This window comes from Panulirus ornatus, chromosome 41, assembly GCF_036320965.1.
Source record: "Panulirus ornatus isolate Po-2019 chromosome 41, ASM3632096v1, whole genome shotgun sequence".
Classification (NCBI taxonomy): Eukaryota; Metazoa; Arthropoda; class Malacostraca; order Decapoda; family Palinuridae; genus Panulirus; species Panulirus ornatus.
In genome coordinates this window covers 20,974,385-21,001,760 of record NC_092264.1, presented here as the reverse complement: position 1 = coordinate 21,001,760, position 27,376 = coordinate 20,974,385, and the positions used below count along the sequence as shown (strand labels likewise).

At 41.5% G+C, this 27,376-nt stretch overlaps 1 protein-coding gene across 1 annotated transcript in view; it reads left to right on the top strand.

Moving 5' to 3' along the window:
- Positions 1–8,356, top strand: part of Zn72D (Zinc-finger protein 72D) — a 362,702-nt gene extending 354,346 nt beyond the window's left edge. The window contains exon 14 of the mRNA XM_071686208.1: positions 8,083–8,356. Within this exon, the coding sequence (XP_071542309.1) occupies positions 8,083–8,156 (74 nt within the window). The 3' untranslated portion in view covers positions 8,157–8,356. The remainder of the gene's footprint in view (positions 1–8,082) is intronic.
- The last annotated feature ends 19,020 nt before the right edge of the window (positions 8,357–27,376 follow it).

Below are 27,376 nucleotides of genomic sequence, written 5' to 3'. Positions count from 1 at the left end.
GCAGAAGCTGGTGACTGAGTTTGGTAAAGCGTGTGAAAGAAACCTGAGAGTAAATGTGAGTAAGAGCAAGGTTATTAGGTACAGTAGGGTTGAGGGACAAGTCAATTGGGAGGTAAGTTTGAATGGAAACTGGAGGAAGTGAAGTGTTTTAGATATCTGGGATTGGATTTGGCAGTGGATGGAACCATGGAAGTGGAAGTGAAACATAGGGTGGGGGAGGGGGCGAAAGTTCCGGGAGCATTGAAGAATGTGTGGAAGTCGAAAATGCTATCTTGGAAAGGAAAAATGGTTATGTTTGAAGGAATATTGGTTCCAACAGTGTTATATGGTTGCAAGACAGGGGCTATAGATAGAGTTGTGTGGAGGAGGGTGGATGTGCTAGAAATGAGATGTTTGAGGACAATATGTGGTGTGAGGTGGTTTGATCGACTAAGTAATGAAAGGGTAAGAGAGATGTGTTGTGATAAAAAGAGTGTGGTTGAGAGAGTAGAAGAGGGTGTTTTGAAATGGTTTGGTCACATGGAGAGAACGAGTGAGGAAAGATTGACAGAGGATATATGTGTCAGAGGTGGAGGGAATGAGGAGAAGTGGGAGACCAAATTGGAGGTGGAAAAATGGAGTGAAAAAGATTTTGAGTGATTGGAGCCTGAACATGCAGGAGGTTGAAAGGCGTGCAAGAAATAGAGTGAATTGGAACGATGTGGTATACCGGGGTTGACGTGCTGTCAGTGGATTGAACCCAGACATGTGAAGCGTCTTGGGTAAACCGTTGTTCTAATTCGCTTTATTCCTTGCACACCTCTCACCTTCCTGTATGTTCAGGCCTCGATCACTCAAAATCTTTTTCTCTCCATCCTTCCACCTCCAGTTTTGTCTTCCGCTTCTCATTCTTCCCTCCACCTCTGACACATATATCCTCTTTGACAACCTTTTCTCACTCATTCTCCACACATCTCTTTTACCTTTCACTACTTACTCGATCAAACCACCTCACACCACATATTGTCCACATGCATTTCATTTCCAACACATCCACCCTCCTCTGTGCAACCCAATCTCTAGCCCATGCCTTGCAACCTTATAATATTGTTGGAACTCCTATTCCTTCAAACATACCCTTTTTTGCCTAGAGATATCGTTGTCTCCTTCCACATATTCTTCGCTACTCCTAGAACCTTCAACCCCTTCCCCACCCTGTGACTCACTTCTGCTCCCATGGTTCCACTCGCTGCTAAGTCCTCTGCCAGATATCTAAAACACTTCACTTCTGTCAATTTTTCTCCATTCAAACTTATATCCCAATTCACTTGTCCCTCAACCTTACTGAACCTTATAACCTTGTTCTTATTCACATTTACTCTCCCCTTTCTTCTTTCTCACACTTCCTAACTCAAGTCACCAACTTCTGCAGTTCTCACTCGAATCAGCCACCAGTGCTGTATCGTCGGTGAACAACAACTGCCTCACTTGCCAGGCCCTCTCATCCACAATAAACTGCATACTCGCCCCCTCTCTCCAAAACCCTTGCATTTCCCTCCCTAACCACCCCACCCATAAACAAATTTAACAACAGTGGGGACATCACACACCCCTGCAGCAGACTGACCTTCACTGGGAACCAACCACTCTCTTTTCTTCCTTCTTGCACACATGCCTTACATCCTTGATGACTTTTCACTCTTTCCACCAGCTTACCTCCCACTTCATATACTCAGGCCTTCCACAGAGCATCTCTATCAACACTGTCATATGCCGTCTCTAGATCCATAAATGCTACATACAAATCCATCTGTTTTTTTTTAAGTATTTCTCGTACACCTTCTTCAAAGCAAACACCTGATCCACACATCCTCTACCACTTCTGAAACCACACTTATCTTCCCCAGTCAGATGCTCTATACATGCCTTCATCCTCTCAATCAATACCCTCCCATACAGTTTTCCAGTAATACTCAACAGACTTGTGTCTCTGTAGTTTAAACACGCCTCTGTAGTTTAAACACTCACCTTTATCCCCTTTGCTTTTGTACAATGGCACTCTGCATGCATTCCACCAATCCTCAAGTACGTCACCATGACCCATAGTACATTGAATATCCTCATCAACAAATCAACAACACAGTCACCCCCTTTCTTAATAACTTCAATTGCAGTATCATCGAAGCCCCGTGCCTTGCCAGATTTCATCTTCCATAAAGCTTTCACTACTTGTTCTGTCTTAACTAAACCTCTCTCACTTTGCACGCCACCCGGCCAAAAAACCCTACATCTGCCACTCTTTCATCAAACTCATTCAACAAACCTTCGATATATGCACGCCATCTCCTTTTCATTTCATCACTACCTGTTATCATATTCACCTTCACCGATGTTCCCATTTGTTCTCTTGTCTTAAGGAGGTTGTTTTACTTTCTTCCAAAATATCTTCTTATTCTGCATGAAGTTTAATGATAATCTCTCACTCCAACTCTCATTTGCCTTTTTCAACCCTTGCCCCTTTTTCCTGACCTCCTGCCCTTTTTTTTTTTTTTATACATCTCCCAGCCAATTGCATCCCTTCCATGTAAGTATCGTACAAACACCTCTCTTTTCTCTTTCACTAACAACTTGCTTCTTCATCCCACCTCTCAACCCTTTGTAATCTGCCCACCTTTCTGATCCTGTGTTCATATTTTGCACATTCCATCACCACTTCCCAGAATACATCCCATTCCTCACCCATTCCCATCACATCATTTGCTCTCACCTTTTGCCATTCTACACTCAGTATCTCTTGCAACTTCCTCACACAAGTCTCCTTCCCTTGTTCACTTACTCTCACCTCTCTTTTCTCCCAACATTTTCTCTTCTTTTTTGAAAATCTCTACAAATCTTCACTTTCTCCTCCACTTGATAGGGATCAGACATCCCACCAACTGCCCCTTTCAGCACATTAATGTCCAAAAGTCTCTCCTTTACACAACTATCAATTAGTGTTATATAATAATGCCCTTTTACCATCTTCCCTTTTCATATACGTATACTCATGTATATTTCTTTTTAAACCAGGTGTTCCCAATCACTAGTCTTTTTTTAGCTCACAAATCCACAAGCTCTGCACTATTTCCATTCACAACATTGAATACCCCGTGTACACCAATTATACCCTCAGCTGCTACATTGCTTACCTTTGCGTATAAACCACCCAACACTAATACTCAGTCTCATGCACCAAAGCTACTGACCCACTGACTCAACTTCTTCCAGAACATTTGCCTCTTATGATGATCTCATATATATCCCCTGCATTCTTTTGTGGCAAGAATCATCTTGGAGGGAATGCAACAATTATCTCATACAACTGTGGCTGACTCAGTTTACATCCTTTCTCACTAAGTAAGCTAAACTGCTGCTGCTTTACTTAAATCCCTCTTACAACATAATCCAAATTGCTGCTGGCATAGTTTACATCCCTCTCTCTATGTAAGCCAAACTGCTGCTAACTTACTTTACATCCCACTTACAATGTAAACCAGATTGCTGCTGACTTGACTTTACATCCCTCTGACTGCATCAGCCGTACTGCTGCTGACTTAACTTTACATGTCTCTCATTACTTTGGCCCTCTCTCTGTATAAGCCAAACTGCTGCTGACTTTCTTTACATCCCTCTCAGTATTAAGGAATGTAAACCCTTCCACCTTGGTGAAATATTACCACAAAAAGCAAAATTGTTAGGGACCCACATTATATGCCTCTTACCCATCACTTAGTTGTAATTTTGTCATTTGAAGCAGTAATTTTGCCTCCAGTGCCTCAGAATGATTACTGACATGTACCCTCTTCAAGTGCCTAAGGGAGTATGTGTGTTTGATTTAAGAATTTGATGAAATGTACATAGATTGCTTTGCAGTTCACATGGTTTGCATTAAACATGCTTTGCAGCTTACAGAAAAATTAGATGATCTGCATGTGGTCAGTGTGGTTGCTCATGTTCCATTAAGTCTGTGTCCCTGCTTTAAAAGTCTGGTTTGGTAAAGTCCAGATATTTCAGTAGATTTTAAACACCTTTAGTTGGGTCTGTGTCTCTGCCATAACTGCCAAGTTTGTAAAATCCCAATACTCCAGATGTGTTATACACTGTCAGTTGAGTGTCTACCATAACACCAAGTTCTGTAAAGTCCAGGTATTCCAGTTGAGTTTGAAGTTCCATCACATGAGTCTCTGCCTCTTTACCATAACTGCCAGGTGTGGTAGAGTCCAAATATTACAGTTGAGTTTAAGTATATTCACTTGAGATGCCTGTCTCTCTGCCATGCCTGCCAGGCTTAGTAAAGTCCAGAAATTCTGGTAGAGTTAGAAGGAGCATCAGTGTCTTTTTTTTTTTACTGTAACTACCAGGTTTGGTAAAGTCCTTGGAGGCAAAGGTAAAGAATATACTAACCAAGGTAAAGCGCAAAACCAGTAATACCATTTCATGTGTGGCAGGGTGGCAGCAGGAATGGATGAAGGCAGCAAGTATGAATATGTACATGTGTTTATATTTATATACATACAGGTATGTATATTTGCGTTTGTGGACGTGTATGTTTATACATGTGTATGTGGGTGGGTTGGGCCATTCTTTCATCTGTTTCCTTGCACTACCTCGCTAACGCGGGAGACAGCGACAAAGCAAAATAGATAATAGATAAGATATTCTGGAAAATTCTGGGAGCCTTGAAGAATGTGTGGAAGTCGAGAACATTATCTCGGAAAGCAAAAATGGGTATGTTTGAAGGAATAGTGGTTCCAACAATGTTGTATGATTGTGAGGCATGGGCTATGGATAGAGTTGTGCGCAGGAGGGTGGATGTGCTGGAAATTAGATGTTTGAGGACAATATGTGGTGTGAGGTGGTTTGATCGAGGAAGTAATAATAGGGTAAGAGAGATGTGTGGTGATAAAAAGAGTGTGGTTGAGAGAGCAGAAGAGGGTGTTTTGAAATGGTTTGGTCACATGGAGAGAATGAGTGAGGAAAGATTGACCAAGAGGATATATGTGTCGGAGGTGGAGGGAACGAGAAGTGGCAGACCAAATTGGAGGTGGAAAGATGGAGTGAAAAAGATTTTGAGTGATTGGGGCCTGAACATGCAGGAGGGTGAAAGACGTGCAAGGAATAAAGTGAATTGGAACGATGTGGTATAACGGGGTCAACGTGCTGTCAATGGATTGAACCAGGGCATGTGAAGCATCTGGGGTAAACCATGGAAAGTTCTGTGGGTGCTGGATGTGGAAAGGGAGCTGTGGTTTCAGTGCATTATCACATGACAACTAGAGACTGAGTGTGAACGAATGTGGCCTTTGTTGTCTTTTCCTAGTGCTACCCCGCACACATGAGGGGGAAGGGTGTTGTTATTCCATGTGTGGCGGGGTGGCGATGGGAATAAATAAAGGCAGACAGTATGAATTATGTACATGGGTATATATGTATGTGTCTTTGTGGGTATATATATGTATACATTGAGGTATATGGGTATGTATATTTGCATGTGTGGACGTGTATGTATATACATGTGTATGCGGGTGGGTTGGGCCATTCTTTTGTCTGTTTCCTAGCGCTACCCTGCACACATGAGGGGGGAGGGTGTTGTCATTCCATGTGTGGCGGGATGGCGATGGGAATAAATAAAGGCAGACTATGAATCATGTACATGGGTATATATGTATATGTCTGTGTGGGTATATATATATATGTATACAATGAGATGTATAGGCATGTATATTTGTGGGTGTGGACGTGTATGTATATACATGTCTATGTGGGTGGGTTGGGCCATTCTTTCGTCTGTTTCCTTGTGCTACCTCGCTAACGCGGGAGACCGACAAAGCAAAATAAATAAATAAATATGTTTATATGTTTATGTCTGTGTATGTATATGTGGATGTATGGGCATTTTTATGTTTATACATATGTATATGGAAGGATTGAGCCATTCCTTGTCTTTTTCCTTGCACTACCTCGTGACACAGGAGACGACGATTAAGTATATGATATAATGTATGCCTACTTTAGTTTTAAGGCTCTTCCCTTTTATTTCATATGAGGTATGTAAAAATTACTGCATGTTGCCTGATTGAAGTAAATCTATGTGGATAGAGAGGAAGAATGAAGGTGAGATAGAAAGATTATAGGGTTATAGAGAAATATGCAGAGGTGTGTACATAGAAAAGCTTTGCTGGAGTGAAGCAGCTGTGTGGCTGAAATAGGCTTATATTCTATGGGTAGATGTTGATTTATTTTATTTCTTTCCGTGGAAAGGAAGACTGGGTATGAGAAAGTAAGGAAAGAATTACAACATGTAATCTCACTTTTCAGAAATCGTGCTGTTAGCGTAGATTTGTTGACAGTATTCCCTGTTCACCTGTAGGCTGTGCAATACACTTAATTGGTGAAATTACAAATCCTTATAGATTATACACCCATCCCTCACTTTATGCAGGGTTATGTTTTGCAAAAGCCTCACACAAAGAGAAATTTCGAAATTTCAGATAGCAAACCAGTAGACAGAAAAATGGGATGTGTGTAGCACTTCTTGGTCAGTACAGACGAATTCCCCCATTACCTTCATGCTGTGTGAATTCTGATGTCAAATAAACTTTTCTAGCCATCCTGTACTTGCTTGAAATGGCTCTGCATCAACTGCATTGTCATCTTTGTATAAATGTTCATAAATTTTCATAGTTTTAGTGTTGAACTGTAGGTTACCAAGGAAGCTTTTCTTTTCATTAAAGCTCATAAATATTCACAGTTTTAGTGTTGAACTGTAGGTTACCAAGGAAGCTTTTCTTTTCATTAAAGCTCATAAATATTCACAGTTTTGGACATAGACTGAAGGTTACCAAGCCTGCTTTTCTTCTTCATCTCATGCTCTGTGTATAACGAGAACATTTTCTCCATGTAATGCATAAGTGGATTTCTAACCCTCGTGGTTCCTTTGGCAGACAGAGGAGTAGGTAGACCATAGCAATTTTAATTTTTTCTGCATTCTTTATGTTGTGGATTGTTGGTTCACCTAGGTTGTAAGCATGCCCAGGTGATAACACTTCATCACCAGCATCACACATGAAAGATTTCTATCATCATTTCTAAGGCCTGAGAGGTTCTCTTCTGTTTTTGCTGTTGGTTCTGGGGTAGGAAAAGATGTTTCTGTATGTTGGATGTCTTACCCAGATAGCTGTCTTTTCTTTCTGCCTCGCTAACATGAGGACTACTGGCATTCTCTCCACAAATGTACAGTCTCTCCTTGTGATACATAACACTAGACAACACTTAACTCACACAACTCATTCTTCATAACTCTAGATTTTCATGTAGTGAGCACTATGTGCAAGCCCTGCCCTTTGGTAAAATCAATAGATAGAAGTAGTTGGTAGGAACTTTTAGGCAGGAGCATTAGGTAGAAATATTAGATGGAAGTAGTTGGAAGGAGCATTGGGTAGTAGTAGTCAGTAGGAACATTAGGTGGGATTCTCAGCGAACACTGCACAAGAGTTGCCCTCCATCAGTGACCTGTTAAGGGTGAGGCACTAAAGGTTTAGAAGCAGCATTTGACTTTACTAGTTATGTAGACTATATTGCCATGGCCACTCCTTTGAGGGAGTTCCAGTTGGAATAGGCATCAGAGATATAGATAGATAGATTTAGTCAAGTCCAGATAATTCAGTAGAGTTATAATGAGCATCAATGTCTTTTTATTATATCTACCAGGTTAGGTCAAGTCTAGATACTCCAGTTGAGTTATAAGGAACATCACTGTCCTTTTATTATAACTATCAGGTTAGGCAAAAAAGTCTAGATACTCCAGTTGAGTTATAAGGAGCATCAATGTCTTTTTATAACTACCAAGTTTGGTAAAGTATAGATACTCCAGTATCATCTCTATATTTTCTGTAAGTACCAGATTTGGTATTGTTAAGACATTACTCTTGAGTTTTAAAACCTTGCTTAATTGTACTGTCTACAGCTTGACATAACCTCCCACTGAACCTTGGGTTGTGCTTTTGTTGAAGTAACCTTGTGGAGCCAATCATATTCATTTTATTTCTCTTTCCTTTATTTTAGGTGGAGATGGTAAAAAAGATAAGAAAGAAGATGGTGAAGACTCCAAGATGGATATGGATAAGGAAACCAAGTAAAATATATGTAAGGTGCTGGAATAGTTTGATATTTTGCTAAGAATGGAAATTTTAAAAGCAAATTGGTATGAGTGACGTTAAGTTTTTGTTGAATTTAAATTCAACAAATATACAAAGTATTTTGTTTCAATATTTTGTAAACAAGCTTGAAACTAGTAGTGATCATGTATGATGTACATTATGAGAATTGTGTTCCTTTTTATTCAGTTTTTTATTTTTCCTAACAGAGACCAACTTAATGGCATAAGGACACTTGCTTGAGTACATTGATAAATTCTTCTGTGTGATATTTTGTAAAATAGATTCCAAAGATCTAACTTGAATTAATTTGTCTTAGTGCATACTTTTCTCCTCAAAATAGATTTATCAGAGATTGCAGTATTTGTGTACATACGTAACATATACATGAATAGTTGTTAAAAGACTTCACTTACTTGAGGTTACACCAAGAGTGAAAAGTCACCACTGGTAAGGTTGTATCTTTGCTAGTAGATGAAACAGACTACAGTCTCCCCACAGAACTTGTTACTTTTACGGAGTCCATCTGTCCTTGCTAATGAGTGTAGTGCAGCTATGGAGTGTCAGGAGAACGAGCATCACTAAAAAAGGGGATCTTGGCATATATATATATATATATATATATATATATATATCTTTTTTCTTTTCTTTCAAACTATTCGCCATTTCCCGCGTTAGCGAGGTAGCGTCAAGAACAGAGGACTGGGCCTCTAAGGGAATATCCTCACCTGGCCCCCTTCTCTGTTCCTTCTTTTGGAAAATTTAAAAAAAAAAAAAAAAAAGAAAAGAAAAAGATGAGAGGGTAGGATTTCCAGCCCTCCACTCCCTCCCCTTTTGGTCGCAGGGAACACATGGGAAGCATTCTTTCTCCCCTATCCCCAGGGATGATATATTTATATATATATATATATATATATATATATATATATATATATATATAAAGATGTTCTGGAAGGAGGTAAATAAAGTGCGTAAGACAAGGGAGCAAATGGGAACTTCAGTGAAGGGTGCAAATGGGGAGGTGATAACAAGTAGTGGTGATGTGAGAAGGAGATGGAGTGAGTATTTTGAAGGTTTGTTGAATGTGTTTGATGATAGAGTGGCAGATATAGGGTGTTTTGGTCGAGGTGGTGTGCAAAGTGAGAGGGTTAGGGAAAATGATTTGGTAAACAGAGAAGAGGTAGTAAAAGCTTTGCGGAAGTTGAAAGCCGGCAAGGCAGCAGGTTTGGATGGTATTGCAGTGGAATTTATTAAAAAAGGGGGTGACTGTATTATTGACTGGTTGGTAAGGTTATTTAATGTATGTATGACTCATGGTGAGGTGCCTGAGGATTGGCGGAATGCGTGCATAGTGCCATTGTACAAAGGCAAAGGGGATAAGAGTGAGTGCTCAAATTACAGAGGTATAAGTTTGTTGAGTATTCCTGGTAAATTATATGGGAGGGTATTGATTGAGAGGGTGAAGGCATGTACAGAGCATCAGATTGGGGAAGGGCAGTGTGGTTTCAGAAGTGGTAGAGGATGTGTGGATCAGGTGTTTGCTTTGAAGAATGTATGTGAGAAACACTTAGAAAAGCAAATGGATTTGTATGTAGCATTTATGGATCTGGAGAAGGCATATGATAGAGTTGATAGAGATGCTCTGTGGAAGGTATTAAGAATATATGGTGTGGGAGGCAAGTTGTTAGAAGCAGTGAAAAGTTTTTATCGAGGGTGTAAGGCATGTGTACGTGTAGGAAGAGAGGAAAGTGATTGGTTCTCAGTGAATGTAGGTTTGCGGCAGGGGTGTGTGATGTCTCCATGGTTGTTTAATTTGTTTATGGATGGGGTTGTTAGGGAGGTGAATGCAAGAGTTTTGGAAAGAGGGCCAAGTATGAAGTCTGTTGTGGATGAGAGAGCTTGGGAAGTGAGTCAGTTGTTGTTCGCTGATGATACAGCGCTGGTGGCTGATTCATGTGAGAAACTGCAGAAGCTGGTGACTGAGTTTGGTAAAGTGTTTGAAAGAAGAAAGTTAAGAGTAAATGTGAATAAGAGCAAGGTAATTAGGTACAGTAGGGTTGAGGGTCAAGTCAATTGGGAGGTAAGTTTGAATGGAGAAAAACTGGAGGAAGTAAAGTGTTTTAGATATCTATGAGTGGATGTGGCAGCGGATGGAACCATGGAAGCGGAAGTGGATCATAGGGTGGAGGAGGGGGGCGAAAATCCTGGGAGCCTTGAAGAATGTGTGGAAGTCGAGAACATTATCTCGGAAAGCAAAAATGAGTATGTTTGAAGGAATAGTGGTTCCAACAATGTTGTATGGTTGCGAGGCGTGGGCTATGGATGGAGTTGTGCGCAGGAGGATGGATGTGCTGGAAATGAGATGTTTGAGGACAATGTGTGGTGTGAGGTGGTTTGATCGAGTAAGTAACGTAAGGGTAAGAGAGATGTGTGGAAATAAAAAGAGCGTGGTTGAGAGAGCAGAAGAGGGTGTTTTGAAATGGTTTGGGCACATGGAGAGAATGATTGAGGAAAGATTGACGGAGAGGATATATGTGTCGGAGGTGGAGGGAACGAGGAGAAATGGGAGACCAAATTGGAGGTGGAAAGATGGAGTGAAAAAGATTTTGTGTGATCGGGGCCTGAACATGCAGGAGGGTGAAAGGAGGACAAGGAATAGAGTGAATTGGATCGATGTGGTATACCAGGGTTGACGTGATGTCAGTGGATTGAATCAGGGCATGGGAAGCGTCTGGGGTAAACCATGGAAAGCTGTGTAGGTATGTATATTTGCGTGTGTGGACGTATGTATATACATGTGTATGGGGGTGGGTTGGGCCATTTCTTTCGTATGTTTCCTCGCGATACCTCGCAAACGTGGGAGACAGCGACAAAGCAAAAAAAAAAATATATATATATATATATATATATATATATATATATATATATATATATATATATATATATATATATATATATATATATATATATATATCTTTCTTTCAAACTATTCGCCATTTCCCGCGTTAGCAAGGTAGCGTTAAGAACAGAGGACTGGGCCTTTGAGGGAATACCCTCACCTGGACCCCTTCTCTATTCCTTGTTTTGGAAAATTAGAAAATAAAATAAACGAGAGGGGAGGATTTCCAGCCCCCCGCTCCCTCCCCTTTTAGTCGCCTTCTACGACACGCAGGGAATACGTGGGAAGTATTCTTAATCCCCTATCCCCAGGGATATATATATATATATATATATATATATATATATATATATATATATGTATATATATATATATATATATATATATATATATATATATATATATTATTTTATTATATTTTTTATTTTGCTTTGTCGCTGTCTCCCGCGTTTGCGAGGTAGCACAAGGAAACAGACGAAAGAAATGGCCCAACCCACCCCCATACACATTGTATATACATACACGTCCACACACGCAAATATACATACCTATACATCTCAATGTATATATACACCCGCAGACACATACATATATACCCATGCACACAATTCACACTGTCTGCCTTTATTCATTCCCATTGCCACCTTGCCATACATGAATACCATCCCCCTCCCCCCTCATGTGTGCGAGGTAGCACTAGGAAAAGACAACAAAGGCCCCATTCGTTCACACTCAGTCTCTAGCTGTCATGCAATAATGCCCGAAACCACAGCTCCCTTTCCACAATCAGGCCCCACAGAACTTTCCATGGTTTACCCCAGACGCTTCACATGCCCTGATTCAATCCACTGACAGCACGTCAACCTCGGTATACCACATCGATCCAATTCACTCTATTCCTTGCCCGCCTTTCACCCTCCTACATGTTCAGGCCCTGATCACACAAAATCTTTTTCACTCTATCTTTCCACCTCCAATTTGGTCTCCCACTTGTCCTCGTTCCCTCCACCTCCGACACATATATCCTCTTTGTCAATCTTTCCTCACTTATTCTCTCCATGTGCCCAATCCATTTCAAAACACCCTCTTCTGCTCTCTCAACCACGCTCTTTTTATTCCACACATCTCTCTTACCCTTACATTACTTACTCGATCAAACCACCTCACACCACACATTGTCCTCAAACATCTCATTTCCAGCACATCCACCCTCCTGCGCACAACTCTATCCATAGCCCATGCCTCGCAACCATAGAACATTGTTGGAACCACTATTCCTTCAAACATACCCATTTTTGCTTTCCGAGATAATGTTCTCGACTTCCACACATTCTTCAAGGCTACCAGGATTTTCGCCCCCTCCCCCACCCAATGATTCACTTCCACTTCCATGGTTCCATCCGCTGCCAGATCCACTCCCAGATATCTAAAACACTTTACTTCCTCCAGTTTTTCTCCATTCAAACTTACCTCCCAATTGACTTGACCCTCAACCCTACTGTACATAATAACCTTGCTCTTATTCACATTTACTCTTAACTGTCTTCTTTCACACACTTTACCAAACTCGGTCACCAGCTTCTGCAGTTTCTCACATGAATCAGCCACCAGCGCTGTGTCATCTGCGAACAACAACTGACTCACTTCCCAAGCTCTCTCATCCCCAACAGACTTCATACTTGCCCCTCTTTCCAAAACTCTTGCATTCACCTCGCTAACAACCCCATCCATAAACAAACTAAATGACCATGGAGACATCACACACATATATATATATATATATATATATATAATTTTTTTTTTCTTTTTTTTTTCCCTGTCTCCCGCGTTTGCGAGGTAGCGCAAGGAAACAGACGAAAGAAATGGCTCAACCCACCCACATACACATGTATATACATACGTCCACACATGCAAATATACATACCTACACAGCTTTCCATGGTTTACCCCAGACGCTTCACATGCCCTGATTCAATCCACTGACAGCACGTCAACCCCGGTATACCACATCGATCCAATTCACTCTATTCCTTGCCCTCCTTTCACCCTCCTGCATGTTCAGGCCCTGATCACACAAAATTCTTTCCATCTCCAATTTGGTCTCCCACTTCTCGTTCCCTCCACCTCCGACACATATATCCTCTTGGTCAATCTTTCCTCACTCATTCTCTCCATGTGCCCAAACCATTTCAAAACACCCTCTTCTGCTCTCTCAACCACGCTCTTTTTATTTCCACACATCTCTCATACCCTTACGTTACTTACTCGATCAAACCACCTCACACCACACATTGTCCTCAAACATCTCATTTCCAGCACATCCATCCTCCTGCGCACAACTCTATCCATAGCCCACGCCTCGCAACCATACAACATTGTTGGAACCACTATTCCTTCAAACATACCCATTTTTTTTTTTTTGCTTTCCGACATAATGTTCTCGACTTCCACACATTCTTCAAGGCCCCCAGAATTTTCGCCCCCTCCCCCACCCTATGATCCACTTCCGCTTCCATGGTTCCATCCGCTGCCAGATCCACTCCCAGATATCTAAAACACTTTACTTCCTCCAGTTTTTCTCCATTCAAACTTACCTCCCAATTGACTTGACCCTCAACCCTACTGTACCTAATAACCTTGCTCTTATTCACATTTACTCTTAACTTTCTTCTTTCACACACTTTACCAAACTCAATCACCAGCTTCTGCAGTTTCTCACATGAATCAGCCACCAGTGCTGTATCATCAGCGAACAACAACTGACTCACTTCCCAAGCTCTCTCATCCACAACAGACTTCATACTTGCCCCTCTTTCCAAAACTCTTGCATTCACCTCCCTAACAACCCCATCCATAAACAAATTAAACAACCATGAAGACATCACACACCCCTGCCGCAAACCTACATTCACTGAGAACCAATCACTTTCCTCTCTTCCTACATGTATGCATGCCTTACTTCCTCGATAAAAACTTTTCACTGCTTCTAACAACTTGCCTCCCTCACCATATATTCTTAATACCTTCCACAGAGCATCTCTACCAACTCTATCATACGCCTTCTCCAGATCCATAAATGCTACATACAAATCCATTTGCTTTTCTAAGTATTTCTCACATACATTCTTCAAAGCAAACACCTGATCCACACATCCTCTACCACTTCTGAAACCACACTGCTCTTCCCCAATCTGATGCTCTGTACATGCCTTCACCCTCTCGATCAATACCCTCCCATATAATTTACCAGGAATACTCAACAAACTTGTACCTCTGTAATTTGAGCACTCACTCTTATCCCCTTTGCCTTTGTACAATGGCACTATGCACGCATTCCGCCAATCCTCAGGCACCTCACCATGAGTCATACATACATTGAATAACCTTACCAACCAGTCAATAATACAGTTACCCCCTTTTTAAATAAATTCCACTGCAATACCATCCAAACCTGCTGCCTTGCCGGCTTTCATCTTCCGCAAAGCTTTTAGTACCTCTTCTCTGTTTACCAAATCATTTTCCCTAACCCTCTCACTTTGCTCACCACCTCGACCAAAACACCCTATATTGGCGGAATGCATGCATAGTGCCATTGTACAAAGGCAAAGGGGATAAGAGTGAGTGCTCAAATTACAGAGGTACAAGTTTGTTGAGTATTCCTGGTAAATTATATGGGAGGGTATTGATCGAGAGGGTGAAGGCATGTACAGAGCATCAGATTGGGGAAGAGCAGTGTGGTTTCAGAAGTGGTAGAGGATGTGTGGATCAGGTGTTTGCTTTGAAGAATGTATTTGAGAAATACTTAGAAAAGCAAATGGATTTGTATGTAGCATTTATGGATCTGGAGAAGGCATATGATAGAGGTGGTAGAGATGCTCTGTGGAAGGTATTAAGAATATATGGTGTGGGAGGAAAGTTGTTAGAAGCAGTGAAAAGTTTTTATCGAGGATGTAAGGCATGTGTACGTGTAGGAAGAGAGGAAAGTGATTGGTTCTCAGTGAATGTAGGTTTGCGGCAGGGGTGTGTGATGTCTCCATGGTTGTTTAATTTGTTTATGGATGGGGTTGTTAGGGAGGTAAATGCAAGAGTTTTGGAAAGAGGGGCAAGTATGAAGTCTGTTGGGGATGAGAGAGCTTGGGAAGTGAGTCAGTTGTTGTTCGCTGATGATACAGTGCTGGTGGCTGATTCATGTGAGAAACTGCAGAAGCTGGTGACGGAGTTTGGTAAAGTGTGTGGAAGAAGAAAGTTTAGAGTAAATGTGAATAAGAGCAAGGTTATTAGGTACAGTAGGGTTGAGGGTCAAGTCAATTGGGAGGTGAGTTTGAATGGAGAAAAACTGGAGGAAGTGAAGTGTTTTAGATATCTGGGAGTGGATCTGGCAGCGGATGGAACCATGGAAGCGGAAGTGGATCATAGGGTGGGGGAGGGGGCGAAAATTCTGGGAGCCTTGAAGAATGTGTGGAAGTCGAGAACATTATCCCGGAAAGCAAAAATGGGTATGTTTGAAGGAATAGTAGTTCCAACAATGTTGTATGGTTGCGAGGCGTGGGCTATGGATAGAGTTGTGCGCAGGAGGATGGATGTGCTGGAAATGAGATGTTTGAGGACAATGTGTGGTGTGAGGTGGTTTGATCGAGTAAGTAACGTAAGGGTAAGGGAGATGTGTGGAAATAAAAAGAGCGTGGTTGAGAGAGCAGAAGAGGGTGTTTTGAAGTGGTTTGGGCACATGGAGAGAATGAGTGAGGAAAGATTGACCAAGAGGATATATGTGTCGGAGGTGGAGGGAGCAAGGAGAAGAGGGAGACCAAATTGGAGGTGGAAAGATGGAGTGAAAAAGATTTTGTGTGATCGGGGTCTGAACATGCAGGAGGGTGAAAGAGAGGGCAAGGAATAGAGTGAATTGGAGCGATGTGGTATACAGGGGTTGACGTGCTGTCAGTGGATTGAATCAAGGCATGTGAAGCGTCCTGGGGTAAACCATGGAAAGCTGTGTAGGTATGTATATTTGCGTGTGTGGACGTATGTATATACATGTGTATGGGGGGGGTTGGGCCATTTCTTTCGTCTGTTTCCTTGCGCTACCTCGCAAACGCGGGAGACAGCGACAAAGTATAAAAAAAAAAAAATATATATATATATATATATATATATATATATATATATATATATATATATATATATATATATATATATATATATATATTCCCTGGGGATAGGGGAGAAAGAATACCTCCCACGTATTCCCTGCGTGTCGTAGAAGGCGACTAAAAGGGAAGGGAGCGGGGGGCTGGAAATCCTCCCCTCTCGTTTTTTTTTTTTTTTTTTTTTTAATTTTCCAAAAGAAGGAACAGAGAAGAGGTCCAGGTGAGGATATTCCCTCAAAGGCCCAGTCCTCTGTTCTTAACGCTACCTCGCTATCGCGGGAAATAGCGAATAGTATAAAAAAAAAAAGAATATATATATATATATATATATATATATATATATATATAAATATATATATATATATATATATATATATATATATATATAATATATATATATATATATATATATATATATATATGTATATATATATATATATGTGTGTGTGTGTGTTTGATGATAGAGTGGCAAATATAGGGTGTTTTGGTCGAGGTGGTGTGCAAAGTGCGAGGGTTAGGGAAAATAAGTTGGTAAACAGAGAATAGGTAGTAAAAGCTTTGCGGAAGATGAAAGCCGGCAAGGCAGCAGGTTTGGATGGTATTGCAGTGGAATTTATTAAAAAAGGGGGTGACTGTATTGTTGACTGGTTGGTAAGGTTATTTAATGTATGTATGACTCATGGTGAGGTGCCTGAGGATTGGCGGAATGCGTGCATAGTGCCATTGTACAAAGGCAAAGGGGATAAGAGTGAGTGCTCAAATTACAGAGGTATAAGTTTGTTGAGTATTCCTGGCAAATTATATGGGAGGGTATTAATTGAGAGGGTGAAGGCATGTACAGAGCATCAGATTGGGGAAGAGCAGTGTGGTCTCAGAAGTGGTAGAGGATGTGTGGATCAGGTGTTTGCTTTGAAGAATGTATGTGAGAAATACTTAGAAAAGCAAATGGATTTGTATGTAGCATTTATGGATCTGGAGAAGGCATGTGATAGAGTTGATAGAGATGCTCTGTGGAAGGTATTAAGAATATATGGTGTGGGAGGCAAGTTGTTAGAAGCAGTGAAAAGTTTTTATCGAGGATGTAAGGCATGTGTACATGTAGGAAGAGAGGAAAGTGATTGTAGGTTTGCGGCAGGGGTGTGTGATGTCTCCATGGTTGTTTAATTTGTTTATGGATGGGGTTGTTAGGGAGGTGAATGCAAGAGTTTTGGAAAGAGGGGCAAGTATGAAGTCTGTTGGGGATGAGAGAGCTTGGGAAGTGAGTCAGTTGTTGTTCGCTGATGATACAGCGCTGGTGGCTGATTCCAGTGAGAAACTGCAGAAGCTGGTGACTGAGTTTGGTAAAGTGTTTGAAAGAAGAAAGTTAAGAGTAAATGTGAATAAGAGCAAGGTTATTAGGTACAGTAGGTTTGAGGGTCAATTCAATTGGGAGGTGAGTTTGAATGGAGAAAAACTGGAGGAAGTGAAGTGTTTTAGATATCTGGGAGTGGATCTGGCAGCGGATGGAACCATGGAAGCGGAAGTGGATCATAGGGTGGGGGAGGGGGCGAAAATTCTGGGGGCCTTGAAGAATGTGTGGAAGTCGAGAACATTATCTCGGAAAGCAAAAATGGGTATGTTTGAAGGAATAGTGGTTCCAACAATGTTGTATGGTTGCGAGGCGTGGACTATGGATAGAGTTGTGCGCAGGAGGATGGATGTGCTGGAAATGAGATGTTTGAGGACAATGTGTGGTGTGAGGTGGTTTGATCGAGTAAGTAACGTAAGGGTAAGAGAGATGTGTGGAAATAAAAAGAGCGTGGTTGAGAGAGCAGAAGAGGGTGTTTTGAAATGGTTTGGTCACATGGAGGGAATGAGTGAGGAAAGATTGACGAAGAGGATATATGTGTCGGAGGTGGAGGGAACGAGGAGAAGAGGGAGACCAAATTGGAGGTGGAAAGATGGAGTGAAAAAGATTTTGTGTGATCGGGGCCTGAACATGCAGGAGGTTCACGTGAAAGGAGGGCAAAGAATAGAGTGAATTGGAGCGATGTGGTATACCGGGGTTGACGTGCTGTCAGTGGATTGAATCAAGGCATGTGTATGGGGGTGGATTGGGCCATTTCTTTCGTCTGTTTCCTTGCGCTACCTCGCAAACGCGGGAGACAGCGACAAAAAAAAGAATATATATATATATATATTTATTTATTTATTTATTTTACTTTGTCGCTGTCTCCCGTGTTAGCGAGGTAGCACAATGAAACAGACGAAAAAATGGCCCAACCCACCCACATACACATGTATATACATACACGTCCACACAGGCAAATATACATACCTGAACATCTCAACGTATACATATATATCCACACAGAGACATATACATATATACACATATATATGATTCATACTGTCTGCCTTTATTCATTCCCATCGCCACCCCACCACACTTGAAATAACAACCCCCTCCCCTGCATGTGCGCGAGGTAGCGCTAGGAAAAGACAACAAAGGCCACATTCATTCACAATCGGTCTCTAGCTGTCATGTTTAATGCACCGAAACCACAGCTCCCTTTCCATATCCAGCGCCCACAGAACTTTCCATGGTTTACCCCAGACACTACACATGCCCTGGTTCAATCCATTGGATGCACATCGACCCCAGTATACCACATCGCTCCAATTCACTCTATTCCTTGCATGCTTTTCACCCTCCTGCATGTTCAGGCCCCAATCACTCAAAATCTTTTTCACTCCATCTTTCCACCTCCAATTTGTTTTCCCACTTCTCCTCATTCCCTCCACCTCTGACACATATATCCTCTTGGTCAATCTTTCCTCACTCATTCTCTCCATGTGACCAAACCATTTCAAAACACACTCTTCTGTTCTCTCAACCACACTCTTTATATTACCACACATCTCTCTTACCCTATTATTACTCACTTGATCAAACCACCTCACACCACATATTGTCCTCAGACATCTCATTTCCAGCACATCCACCCTCCTGTGCACAACTTTATCTATAGCCCACGCCTCGCAACCATATAACATTTTTGGAACCACTATTCCTACAAACATACTCATTTGCTTTCCGAGATAATCTTCTCGACCTCCACACATTTTTCAACACTCCCAGAACTTTTGCCCCCTCCCCACCCTATGATTCACTTCCACTTCCATGGTTCCATCCGCTGCTACATCCACTCCCAGATGTCTAAAACTCTTCACTTCCTCCAGTTTTTTTCCATTGAAACTTACCTCCCAGTTGGCTTGTCCCTCAACCCTACTGTACCTAATAACCTTGCTATATATATTTTTTTTCATACTACTCGCCATCTCCCGCATTACGAGGTAGCGTTAAGAATAGAGGACTGAGCCTTTGAGGGAAATCCTCACTTGGCCCCTTTCTCTGTTCCTTCTTTTGGAAAATTAAAAAACGAGAGGGGAGGATTTCCAGCTCCCCGCACCCTTCCCTTTTAGTCGCCTTCTATGATACGCAGGGAATACGTGGTAAGTATTCTTTCTCCCCTATCCACAGGGATAGGCTATATATATAGTGATGGGTGATTTGAATGCAAAGGTGAGCAATGTGGCAGTTGAGGGAATAATTGGTGTACATGGGGTGTTCAGTGTTGTAAATGGAAATGGTGAAGTGCTTGTAGATTTATGGGCTGAAAAAGGACTGGTGATTGGGAATACCTGGTTTAAAAAGAGATATATACATAAGTATACGTATGTAAGTAGGAGAGATGGCCAGAGAGTGTTATTGGGTTATGGGTTAATTGATAGGCGTACAATAGAGACTTTTGGAAGTTAATGTACTGAGAGGTGCAACTGGAGGGATGTCTGATCATTATCTTGTGGAGGCGAAGGTGAAGATTTGTTGAGGTTTTCAGAAAAGAAGATAGAATGTTAGGGTGAAGAGAGTCGTGAGAGTAAGTGAGCTTAGGAAGGAGACTTGTGTGAGGGAGTACCAGGAGAGACTGAGTACAGAATGGAAAAAGGTGTGAACAAAGGGTGTAAGGGGAGTGGGGGAGGAATGGGATGTATTTAGGGAAGCTGTGATGGCTTGTGCAAAAGATGCTTGTGGCATGAGAAGCGTGGGAGTTGGGTAGATTAGAAAGGGTAGTGAGTGGTGGGATGAAGTAAGATTATTAGTGAAAGAGAAGAGAGAAGCATTTGGACGATTTTTGCAGGGAAATAATGCAAATGAGTGGGAGATGTATAAAAGAAAGAGACAGGAGGTCAAGAGAAAGGTGCAAGAGGTGAAAAAGAGGGCAAATGAGAGTTGGGGTGAGAGAGTATCATTAAATTTTAGGGAGAATAAAAAGATGTTCTGGAAGGAGGTAAATAAAGTGCGGAAGACAAGGGAATCGATGCGAACTTCAGTGAAGGGGGCTAATGGGGAGGTGATAAGAAGTAGTGGTGATGTGAGAAGGAGATGGAGTGAGTATTTTGAAGGTTTGTTGAATGTTTTTGATGACAGAGTGGCAGATATAGGGTGTTTTGGTCGAGGTGGCGTTCAAAGTGAGAGGGTTAGGGAAAATGATTAGGTAAACAGGGAAGAGGTAGTAAAAGCTTTGCGGAAGATGAAAGCCGGCAAGGCATCGGGTTTGGATGGTATTGCAGTGGAATTTATTAAAAAAGGGGGTGACTGTATTGTTGACTGGTTGGTACGGTTATTTACTGTATGTATGACTCATGGTGAGGTGCGTGAGGATTGGCGGAATGCTTGCATAGTGGCATTGTGCAAAGGCAAAGGGGACAAAGGTGAGTGCTCAAATTACAGAGGTATAAGTTGGTTGAGTATTCCTGGGAAATTATATAGGAGGGTATTGATTGAGAGGGTGAAGGCATGTACAGAGCATCAGATTGGGGAAGAGCAATGTGGTTTCATAAGTGGTAGAGGATGTGTGGATCAGGTGTGTGCTTTGAAGAATGTATGTGAGAAATACTTAGAAAAGCAAATGGATTTGTATGTAGCATTTATGGATCTGGAGAAGGCATATGATAGAGTTGATAGAGATGCTCTGTGGAAGGTATTAAGAATATATGGTGTGGGAGGCAAGTTGTTAGAAGCAGTGAAAAGTTTTTATTTAGAATGTAAGGCATGTGTGCGTGTAGGAAGAGAGGAAAGTGATTGGTTCTCAGTGAATGTAGGTTTGCGGCAGGGGTGTTTGATGTCTCCATGTTTGTTCAATTTGTTTATGGATGGGGTTGCTAGGGAGGTGAATGCAAGAGTTTTGGAAAGAGGGGCAAGTATGCAGTCTGTTGTGGATGAGAGAGCTTGGGAAGTGAGTCAGTTGTTGTTTGCTGATGATACAGTGCTTATGGCTGATTCGAGTGAGAAACTGCAGAAGCTGGTGACTGAGTTTGGTAAAGTGTGTGAAAGAAGAAAGCTGAGAGTAAATGTGAATAAGAGCAAGGTTATTAGGTACAGTAGGGTTGAGGGACAAGTCAATTGGAGAAAAACTGGAGGAAGTGAAGTGTTTTAGGTATCTGGGAGTGGATTTGGCAGCGGATGGAACCATGGAAGCTGAAGTGAATCATAGGTTGGGGGAGGGGGCAAAAGTTCTGGGAGCATTGAAGAATGTGTGGAAGTTGAGAACGTTATATCGGAAAGCAGAAATGGGTATGTTTGAAGGAATAGTGGTTCCAACAATGTTATATGGTTGCGAGGCGTGGGCGATGGATAGAGTTGTGTGGAGGAGGGTGGATGTGCTGGAAATGAGATGTTTGAGGACAATATGTGGTTTGAGGTGGTTTGATCGAGTAAATAATAATAGGGTAAGAGAGATGTGTGGTAATAAAAAGAGTGTGGTTGAGAGAGCAGAAGAGGGTGTTTTGAAATGGTTTGGCCACATGGAGAGAATGAGGGGGAAAGATTGACCATGAGAATATATGTGTCAGAGATGGAGGGAACTAGGAGAAGTGGGAGACCAAATTGGAGGTGGAAAGATGGAGTGAAAAAGATTTTGAGTGATTGGGGCCTGACCATACAGGAGGGTGAAAAGCGTGCAAGGGGTAGAGTGAATTGGAACAGTGTGGTATACCAGGGCCGACGTGCAGTCGGTGGATTGAACCAGGGCATGTGAAGCATCCGGGGTAAACCATGGAAAGTTCTGATGGGCCTGGATGTGGAAAGGGAGCTGTGATTTCGGTGTATTATTACATGACAGCTAGAGACTGAGTGTGAACGGATATGGCCTTCGTTGTCATGGACAAAAGGCCACATCAAGGCTGGGCCTTAATTGAAGTATAGAGAGAATTATGAAATGGAAAAAGAAAAGACAAGAGAAAGTATTTAAAATTTTTGAGGAAGTTGAAAAACTTATTTTGAAATGTGCCAGGTCATAGTTATTGGGAAAGACATGAGACAGTAGAGAGTTCCAAAGCTTCAACATGCAGGGAAAGAAGCAGGTTTCAAAATGGCCCTTCCTTGAGTTGCTGATGGCCTCTGCACATCCTTATCTCTAGCTCATGTCTTACATCCATCAAATGTTTTTGTGACTACTGTATCTTCAAAATGCCCATTTTTGCACCCACAGGTAGCAGCCTCTATCTCTCTGTCCTTCATGCTTTCAGAACTTTTACTCCCTCACCCACCTCACCCACCCTTTGACTTAGTCCTTTTCCCATGGTTCCATCTACTGCCAAGTACAAGTAAGTCTCTAACCCAGTGATCTGTGATCCGGCAACTCCGATGGTCTGGCACGTTTAAAACTTGCCTCCATTAGTTTGCAGATCTGTCAACAGGGCAGCGCTTTTAGCAGCATCAAGGCACCAAAATCTGCTTACACTGCAGCCAAGCTAATTAACAGTCCTGTTAATTTCTTACATTCAAATTTTTACTGAAAAAGCCATAGAATCTTAAAGTTTTGAAAAGCTTTGAAAGGTGCCAGGAGTACGTGATTAGACAGTGCACTTACAAGGTGGTTTAAGCTCGCACATAATGAAGGTGTAAGGATTTTAGAGGAGATGGTTATCGAGCAGGCCAGTGTTTTTCTTCGAAAACTAAAGCTAGGCGATGACTGAATATTCCCAAGGATGGTTACACAAGTTTAAATGAAGACATGGAATTTCAATACATAGTGTGTGCGGTGAAAAGTTTAGTGCTGACACAGAAGCTTGTAGTGTAAGGTCGTATTCAAAGAATGGATAAAAACTCCAATTATCTATTAAATAACCAACAGCAATATATACAGGGGTAGAGAGAGTGTATGACCAAGCTGCCTGGCTTTGACTGACGCAGCACAGGTTGGCTGCCTTGACAGTAACAATAAAACAACTATAGTAACGAGTCAACCAAAGCCAGCTACCAACCTATGGTCGTTCGTTACAATAACTACTTATCACAAATTTGCAACAAAGTTTGTGAATGAATTTGTGCAGTTAGTGGCAGCAGAAAACTTAGCCCCAAAACAAGTGTATAATGCTGGCAAATCTACCCCATATTGGCGTTGTATGCCACGAAAAACCCTTGCCCAAGATACTGCAGTCTCCATCTGGGGGTACTTCTGATGTAATCTGATGTAACAATAAAACCCTTGTTTAGAAGCATTAATGGTTGTATTGTTTCCTGTTTTAAGCTTTCTTTTACCTTTGATAACACAGCAATATGTATGTGGAATAAGCTGGCGAGACAAGGGGTTGGGCATATATTTACACTGGGATTCCCTTAGGGGTCAATTTCTGTTTTCTGGCTTTTTCTGTGGTCCGACAATGGCCAGGTCCCAAGGTTGCCAAATTAAAGAGGCTCGACCTGTATCTGAAACACTTCACTTTCAAATTTTCTCCATTCAGACTTACACCTTAGCCAACTTGTCCCTGAACCCTACTAAACCCAATAACCTTATTCTTATTTACATTTACTCTAAACTTTCTCATTTCACACACACAAACTCAGTCACCAACTTTTGCATTCTCACTTAAATGTGCTACCAGTGCTTTGTCATCAGCAGACAACAACTGACTAATTTCCCAGATGTATACGGAATGCATACTCATTCCTTTTTCCAAGAACCTTGCATTTACCTCCCTAATCACCCCACCCATAAACAAATTAAACACCCATGGTAACATCACACTTTCTTGCCACGGACGAACATTCATCTGGAACCACTCGCTCTCCTCTCATCCTACTTTTTCACATGCCCTTCACCCTTGATGAATACTTTTCACTACTTCAGGTATCTTTCCTCCTACACCAAATATGAGTGAGACTTACCACATGGCAACACTATCATACGTTTTCTCCAAATCCATAAATGCCGCATGCAAAACCTTCTGTTCATAAAAGTATTTCTCTTACACATTCTACAAAGCATACATCTGATTCACACGCCCTGTATCACTCCTTAACCCATTCAATACAACTGGTATATATATGATCTCGCAGAAAAATAAGTTTGGTTGATACACATATGGTTTCTGCATTCAAAACTCCTGGATAGGAGCTTGGCTGTCAAATGTTTATGATAGAATACCTAAATGGCATCATTTGTATTTGTTGCCATTAGATATAGTCATTTTTTCAAACTATGAATCGGTGTGCTTGATCATGGCATGGAGGGTAGTACAACAACAAGCTGCCACAGTGCCATCCCAACCCCACTAATTATGCTGATATTCTTGCTGGTAAATTTAACTTGAATCAACTAATTGTGTTGATACAAGGTGAATATTCATTGAATGAAGATGAGAGATATAGTGACACTGGGAGTTATGGTGAGAGTGGACATAATCAATACACACCCACAAAAACGAACATGGTGTGTGAGTGGTGAAGATGGAGTAGACGGCTGGAAATAGAACTGGCAAGCTATGTCATTCACGCTTAAAGTCTTCGTGTTTGACACCTCAAATTAAGAAATAGAAAATGCTGGTTCAAAGGAACATGATTTATTTCTGAAGCTAATGAGTCAAGCTTCATGGAAAAGATTGTGTAGGACACAGAGACATTATCTCGGGGAAACGTTTCCTTTGCAGGATGGTCATTGGGACTAACACAACTTAAGGTGAGACATCTTTTCATCTTTGTGATAATTCTTATATTGTAAAAGGAAACGACATATGACTTGGACAATGGATGACATAGATGAAGGTTTTTGGAAAGCTAATGCCTTGTGACTGCTTTCTAAAGATCCTGTGAGTTATTCACTTTGTTGACAATAAACAACTTGCATAGTGATAACTGCTGAAAATCCAGCCAATTTTTGGACGTACACAAAATTCCAGATGAAGCTCATGTCTTTTCAAGATTTATGACTAGATACGAGTTTAGTAGTAAGGAGAGGTTGTCTAGCATATGCTACATACAAGTTTAGTACTGTGGAGAGGTCATCTGGCATATGCTTCCTCAAATACATAGAATAAGTCATTATCTTGATACTACTATTCACTTGAATATTTTTATATTGTCTAAAGCATCCATATAAAGCTATTATTACACTTTAACAAGAAATTACAAGAAGGAAAATATCCTTCTGTGACATTGTACGTCTATCAATGCAGAGAAAGCTGCATAACCTTGAAAATATGCACGTGTAGATGACAAAAGGACAGCCAAATCCGAGTCCTACATTGTCACTGCCAGGAGAGAGTACCCTGTTCATTTGCATTAATTGATTATTCTCTCTCTCTCACACACACACACACACACACACAGGTAAGCCATGAAAATAACCAGCCACAGTCAGTGGGTTAAACCACTTTATTTCTCCCAGTCTGATACTTTATACATGACTAAACCCTCTCAGTCACCACTTTCCCCTCAACCTACCAGGTACACTCTAGACACTTTAAACACAGTAATTTTAACACACATTTGTACCCCTTGCTTTGATACAGTGGCACTTTACATGCATTTTACCAATCTTCAGGTGCCTCCCCATGATCCATACAACGAAAATCCTAGGTAACCAATTAACATTTAAATCTTTCCTTAAGAAATTCAACTGCAGTATCATTCCACCCCAGTTGCTTTCCCACATTTCATCATACACAAGGTTTTCACCATCACTTCTTTCTTCACTGAAGCAATTTCCATGATCCTCGCACTTTGGTTACCTCCTTGACCAAACAGCCAAAGTCTGCCTTCCTGTCATCAAACACATTTAACAGTACACAAAAAACAGTCAGTCCATCTATTCCTTGCCTCATCCCTACATATCACCACTCCCCTGTTGCTGTCTTCACTAATGCTTCCATTTCTTCTTTTGTTTTTCTCTGTTAACCTCCTTCCAAAACATATTCAAGAAGTTTTCTATCACTAACCCCTGTGGTATACTGGGGTTGAGGTGCTGTCAGTGGACTGAACCAGGGTATGTGAAGTGTCCAGGTTAAACCAAAAAAAAGAGTCGCGGATGGGGAGCTATGGTTTCAGTGTATTGCACAAGACAATTAGAGAATGGATGTGAGCATATGTGGCTTTTCTTTGTCTATTCCTGATGCTACCTCATTAATACAGGAGGAAGTAAAGTGTTTTAGATATCTAGGAGTGGATTTGGCAGTGGATGGAACCATGGAAGCAGAAGTGAATCATAGGGTGGGGGAAGGGGCGAAAGTTCTGGGAGCATTGAAGAATGTGTGGAAGTCGAGAACATTATCTTGGAAAGCAAAAATGGGTATGTTTGAAGGATTAGTGGTTCCAACAATGTTATATGGTTGCGAGGCGTTGGCTATGGATAGAGTTGTGCGGAGGAGGGTGGATGTGCTGGAAATGAGATGTTTGAGGACAATATGTGGTGTGAGGTGGTTTGATCGAGTAAGTAATAATAGGGTAAGAGAGATGTGTGGTAATAAAAAGGGTGTGGTTGAGAGAGCAGAAGAGGGTGTTTTGAAATGGTTCGGTCTCATGGAAAGAACGAGTGAGGAAAGATTGACCAAGAGGATATATGTCAGAGGTGGAGGGCACAAGGAGAAGTGGGAGACCAAATTGGAGGTGGAAAGATGGAGTGAAAAGGATTTTGAGTGATCGGGGCCTGAACATGCAGGAGGGTCAAAGGAATGCAAGGAATAGAGTGAATTGGAACGATGTGGTATACCGGGGTCGACGTGCTGTCGATGGATTGAGCCGGGGCGTGTGAAGCGTCTGGGGTGAGCCTTGGAAGGTTCTGTGGGGCCTGGAAGTGGAAGGTGAGCTGTGGTTTCGGTGCATTATTGCATGACAGCTG